We start from the raw sequence: 6,202 nt of genomic DNA, 5'->3' as shown, positions 1-6,202 counted from the left end.
AAATATTTTTGTGCATTGAGTGTTATGTAGTATTAATGCGCTCTTTGAATAACTCCAAGAACTCTTTGGTTCTTTTGCCGTCAGCACACTGTAAAGCAATACAGAAAGCAGTTTCTAGGCTTTCAAAATGAGGAATGTGCTGCCTGCCTTGTTAGCTCATGAGGAAGGTGAATGCATCTGCACAGAAAACTCAGCTAAGTGCTTGGATACAACCCCAGAGTCATTCACAGATCAGTAGCTGCAGGAGATGGTGTTGGGCTGTAAAATCATTTTACCACACTGTTTGGGAGACAAATTCAGCAAACCGTGTTGACTGATGAAGTCTATTTTTTTTGCTTTCATTTTTTAATTTCCATCCATTTCCAAAGTATTGCGAGCAAAGTAATTCTAAAACAATATATGAATGTGTCAAATGATAAATGATAAAATCAGGGAAAGTAAACACTGTCAAGACAAATTAACAAAAGACCACTGGGACAAAAGATGAAAAATGTACACTAAATTATACCAGTTTCTTCCAACTGGGTAGACCAATATATCTTCAGTCATCAAACTATTTTGTGTTTAGAAAAAACACTAAAAGATTTAATTTATCACTCACCATTTAATTATGAATTCAGCAACAAACATTTTCACAGGTAATAATACAATATGATTTTTGAACCTGCTGCAAACAGAACAATCTATTACATTGTTTGTGACATAAAATATACAGTAAAAACAAAGTGATTCCAGATATTTGTTCATGTGACTTCCAGTCAGAGAAAGAAAAGGTGTGGACAAACCTAACATATAAATATTGTAGCATTGTCAGTCATTTATATTTACATTTTAGAGGTTGGCACATAGTTCCAACCTACGACAGACCAAAACTAAGGAACCAGTTTGGAGGTGCACAGTGAAGAATTAACAGCTGTCATGCAGCTTTCCCGACATCATGTGAGTGTGAGTCAAAGAGAGAAGAAAGAAAGAAAAGTCAGATGCTGGATTGTCGACAGTCATTCAGCAGGCATGTCATTGTTTTCCTTACTGATGATGGCCAAGTGGAACAGCGACCTGGCCTTGGCCAGCCAGGGTTCCTTGTAAAAAATACTGAGGAAGGCCCTCCTGAAATTATCACCTGAAAAAGTGTACAGAGCTAGGTTGAAAAATGTGTTGAGTCCAGCCAAAGGCCTGGAGATGATGTAGGCTGCATGCACTCCGCGCTCGACCATGCACGGCAACTTTGGCAGCCTTCTTTGGGTTTCTATCCGCGCTGCACGCAAGATGTGAAACGGCAGGAAACACACGACAAACACCACCAGGATCAGCACGGTCACTCGCCGTGCTCTCATCCGACAGGGAGTGGTTGGGTTAGGCCCTTCTACCAATTGTTTTACTATACCGATGTAACACATGAACACCACCACTAGGGGGAGGAGAAACCCGAATGCAGTGAGCAGCCAGCCATATACCCACATCCCGTCAACAGCTATGCTGCTGGCAAAGTCTAGGCATAAGGTCTTGTTGTCTTGTTCCTTCAAGCTTATCACGGTCAACATGGGTGCAATTTCGGCAGCAGTGATGACCCAGACAGCCGAGCACGCAATTATACCCCAAAACTTCCGCTGCAACTGTGCTGCGCTAAAAGGATAGATCACCACCACGTAGCGGAAAATTGCCAGGCATGTCAGGAAGAGGATGCTCCCATACAGGTTAAAATGAAACCCTAAGCGAACAAAGCGGCACATGAAGTCACCTAGCGTCCATGAATCCCCGTTGCTGTAGTAGTAGACCAGAAAGGGCAAGCTGAGGACGTAGAGGAGATCGGTCAGCGCCAGGTTGACCATGATGATGCTGCAGCTCTTCCAGGGACGCAGCTTCGTCAGGTAAATGCTGATAGAGATTAAGTTGCCCACCAGGCCCACAATGAAGATGATGGCGTAGGAGACAGGCAGGTAATAGCGTTTCATTAGTTGGTCCACATTAGTGCAGTTGCGATCTTCTCCGTAGTAGTCCATGGCTGAGCCCTGTCGAGTATGAAAAACAATTTTATGAACCAAATTTAAAAATAATTTGGGGATGCAGAGTTTTTAACAACATGAAGAGTTTACATTTTACAATTATTTTTTGATGCAGCATATTTAAATGTGTTATTTAAAGACAAAACATGGTGATATTGAAGTAAAATAATGGGATTTAATATTTTTCCATCAGGATTATACACCTTAAGTTGACATGGTGAAATTTTTACCAAATAGTTGCCACTTTACATTTACACTTCCGGCAGACATGAAGCAACTTAAAGTGGCAATCTCGAAGCTCTCTTCTCTTTGGCGGCATCATATAGCAATAAACGATAATGGCAGGTGTGTTGTTCTTTGTGCAGATAACATTGATAAATTACTCTTGTTGACATTTTCTTGCAAAACTTTTATTGCACTTACAGTAACATAACAAGTGTAGTTGTTGTCAGCTCAAGTACTGTCCTCGTCAGAGATCTTCGAGATTTTCACTTTAAGTATTTATTTGGAATTGTGTTCCTGGCAACTGGACAAAATCCATTGATAATGTAGAAATATTGGTATGTGCAGCTTTAATGTTTTCAAATGCTGAATTTTTGCTTTTTTGGAATGGATGTTTTTAGCTGAATGAATTGTCCATTCCTGTGAAATGTTCCAAATCTTCATTTAAGTGAATGAACAGTCCATTATATGCTGTTAGGTGAGCAAAAAATATAGGTTACAAGCAAATCATCATTCCCTTTCCCCTCAGCTGTCATATTATTGTCAGTGGCAATTACTGCTCAGGGAAGGGAGGATAGAGCAGGGTAAGAAACCCAGAAGCGAGCAGACTAGGAAAGAAACAAACAATCAAGCAAACTCAGTTGGAAAGAAGCAAACAAAATCTTCTTCCCTCATCAACAGTCTGGTTTCTGAAAGCCTCTCAGGATATGACAGCGCCTATGGCATCCTGGCTCGATGGCAGCTTCCTATAATGCTGTCAGTGCAATCTGCTCTCATTATAGATGTGAAGAGATGTGCGAGGTGCCTTTTACACATCACATGTACAGTCAGATTTCAGAAGGCAGGAAATTGTACTCATTAAAATGATCATATTTTAAGTTTTGTTGAAAAATACAAACTCTATCCATTAGCTAATTTCTTCTAGCTGAGTGTTGAAAGACATAGAGAAGCTGACTCATAGAGGTATAGTTTGAAAAAGAGATTTATCTACTCACTTTCAGTTACTGTGTCCTCATCAGTGCTCACTCCATGCCTTCAGTGTCTTGTGTGTTTTCACATGTATTTCCTCTGTCACTCCTCCTACAACTCTTTCCTCTTTCTTTATTTCAGTCTTCCACACCCAGGAGGAAACTCCCGCATATTTCTGTTTGATAGCCAACTGTTGTGTGCTTCACCTTCAGCCAATTGCACCAACTTCCTGGTGTCATGTTTGAGCTGATAAAGCTTGAGGATCACTTTATTGACACAGATCAGGTTTCAGGGGAATTTGTGGTGAAAAAAGGGTAAGGCACATCCTACGATAGATTTATTGCTTGTTGATAAATTACATTTTCCATTACGCCCTTTCTTCAGAAAAAAATGAAGTCAGGAATTTGTAGAGGTCTTTGTTATTTCTTCAAATAGGCTTGTGATTGCCGATTAGGTTGTGATTACCACCATGTGACACTGCAGAGCTAAATTTGGCACAGATCCTAACCGTGGTTTCTTATTAAAGTAGAACTAATAAGGAAGTCTAGAATAATGCGGGAAATGAAAAGAATGACTGTCATTCACTGTCTAGACTGGGTAATGAAGTAAGGTAAGTGTTTAACATTAAATCAATTTAGGTCTAAAATTAGAGTTAAAGATATGTTTTGAACAGCTGACTCACATAAGCTCTATGAGCAACTTCTCAATTAACGCATGTGTAGTCAGTAAAAAATCAGTAATTACTAACAAAGAAACTTGTGTGCATGTTGTGCAAGATGTGTGAATTCTACTTTAATTGTACACATTTTGAAGAGGACATATTTTGCAAATTTACAGGTCTACATTTTTAATTTGGCTTGAATATGTTTGCATGATTTACAGTTAAAAAAACTCCTTATTTATCTTATACAGACCCTTTATGCAGCCCCTCAGTTTAGCCTCAGTCTGAAATTGGCCGTTTTAGTTCCTGTCTCTTTAAGCCTGCCCTCCCGAGGAGCCCACTCTGTTCTGAATGGCCAGCTCTTGGAAGGCGACCCTTGGCAGACTTCCACTGGCTCAGGAGGCTATAAACTATGAAACAAACCATAGCAGTAGGATTTCACTACTTTATCTTGTTAACTCGAAACATCAACTTCTGAAAATACATCCATACATGTTTGAGCCAGAATCCAATCCGAAATATGAGAGTGGACAGTGTGAACAACACGTGGAAAAACCTTAGCAACAATCTTAGCATCCTTTGATGCTAAGATTGTTGCTAAGATTGTTGGATGGCTGTTTATGGGCCTGTGCGATAAGCTGACATCAGCTCGTTGGCAAGATAGGAAAAACAGTTGAACAGCAAAGGAAGCATTCACATCAGGCTGAAGCCCTGACTTTTGACTTGCAGGGAGCATTTCCACATATGTTAACCCTAAGGCTTGGCAGTCTTACCATGTTTAGCATAGATATCAGACATCAGAACAGTAGTAACATAAATCACAAAAAGCATAATTTGTCCCTGCTCCTTTTCCCATGATTGTATTCAGGAAAAATGCTTTTTGAGCCCTTGTCGGACCTGCAAGTTGTAATTCAGTGGTTTGGCCACTATGTCAAAATGGCTTCAAAGCCCGGCGCTGTTCCCGGGGACTGGTTTGCAATGCACAGACCTGACTGTAAACATACAACAGGCTGTGTGATGCAAACTGTGGTAAATCCCCAACTGAGACCCATATTCCAACTGTGCTGTATACATGTCCAAAGAATGCTCCTAAAACCTGAATAATGTCGGCATATTCCACGTCTTAATCAAAAAATGCTACATTCGGAATAAGGCCTAATTCAGAATATCCAAACGGAATATGCTGTTTATATGACCCGTCAAATTCGTAATATTGTCATATACAGAATAATAGTGGAATATCAGTGTGCATGTAAATGTAGTCACTATTAGCAAATCTAAAAACTGCCACCATGCTTTAACACAGTGGTTCCCAAATTTGCCTCCCTTTGGAAGCTAAACAACATTTCATGACCCCTACTAGGCACTAACAATACCCATGTTTCTAATGTGCAAATGAAAAATATTAAAACTGCATTTTTTACTTGTTTGGTCACATGGGGGTATTAGCATTTATTTGGACTTTTGTTTTTTTCCAGTATCTGGCTCTTTAGCCATTAAATGCCCCATTTTCTTCACCAACTAGCTGCTAACTTTGTCGGTATATATATTTAAAAAAAAAAAAATTTTAAAAAAATTTTAAAAAGCCAAAAACCAATTCAGCCAATACAGGAGAATTTAAATGTGTTACTTGGACAAGAATGCTTAATTTATTGTCTTTTAACAACCTTTCCACCAAGAAGAACAATAATTCTTGTAACTAGTTTTACACTTTTTAAAAAGAATGTCATAGCATACCTTTTCCTAGACCAAGTTTCTGCATAAACCTGCATTGTTAGATATAAGATGGAAGGAATTCTGATTGTATTTCATTGTTTAACATTATAGGTTGCTGCTCTTTCTTAACGCTAATAATTCATTTTAAGTGTTAATGAGTATAACTGCCATCGTTTACACATCTTCCCATCTCCTTTACTGCCGTCATGCAGGGGTGCAAGCCATATCGAAGAATTATTGATTTAAATGTGGTGTAATTTCCTCTAACTCCTGTGTTGTTATCCTGTAAATGTAAGTGCAAAAATATGTATAAACACTTTTGCCATTCAGTGTGAATGTATTTCTTTCAGTGTGAGGACAAACTGCACAGATACAGCTCAACCTTTCCAGTTTTGTTTGACTGTTACTTGACATTTCTTGACCTTGTAGTATAGTCACCCATATGTTGACGCACATGTGTCAACATATGACACATGTTTGAAGATCATTAAGGTCTGTGTTTAAATGTCAAACCTACATCTGCTATTAACCCAGTTCTACTTCCTTGTTTACCTGAAAGTATGCAGTAGCTATAAATATACATCTTTTCTCCCTTGGCTGCCCTCAACAAGTAAATACGGTCTCTGTAATG

General features: G+C 39.0%; 1 protein-coding gene across 1 annotated transcript; it reads right to left on the bottom strand.

Moving 5' to 3' along the window:
- Positions 1-398: 398 nt before the first annotated feature.
- Positions 399-6,113, bottom strand: LOC137176841 (2-oxoglutarate receptor 1-like). The gene is made up of 2 exons (XM_067582812.1): positions 3,221-6,113; positions 399-2,009 (listed from the first exon to the last, which is right to left on the bottom strand). The coding sequence occupies exon 2, from the start codon at positions 1,998-2,000 to the stop codon at positions 999-1,001; it is 1,002 nt and encodes a 333-aa protein (XP_067438913.1). The 5' UTR covers positions 2,001-2,009; positions 3,221-6,113; the 3' UTR covers positions 399-998.
- Between the last annotated feature and the right edge of the window lie 89 nt (positions 6,114-6,202).

Source organism: Thunnus thynnus, chromosome 24, assembly GCF_963924715.1.
Source record: "Thunnus thynnus chromosome 24, fThuThy2.1, whole genome shotgun sequence".
Lineage (NCBI taxonomy): Eukaryota > Metazoa > Chordata > Actinopteri > Scombriformes > Scombridae > Thunnus > Thunnus thynnus.
The sequence above is the reverse complement of the archived record's forward strand: the minus strand, read 5'-3'. Positions and strand labels throughout refer to the sequence as shown.

Excerpts from the sequence above, each read along its gene's own strand:
- LOC137176841 (XM_067582812.1), bottom strand. The coding sequence starts at position 2,000 with ATGGACTACTACGGAGAAGATCGCAACTGCACTAATGTGGACCAACTA.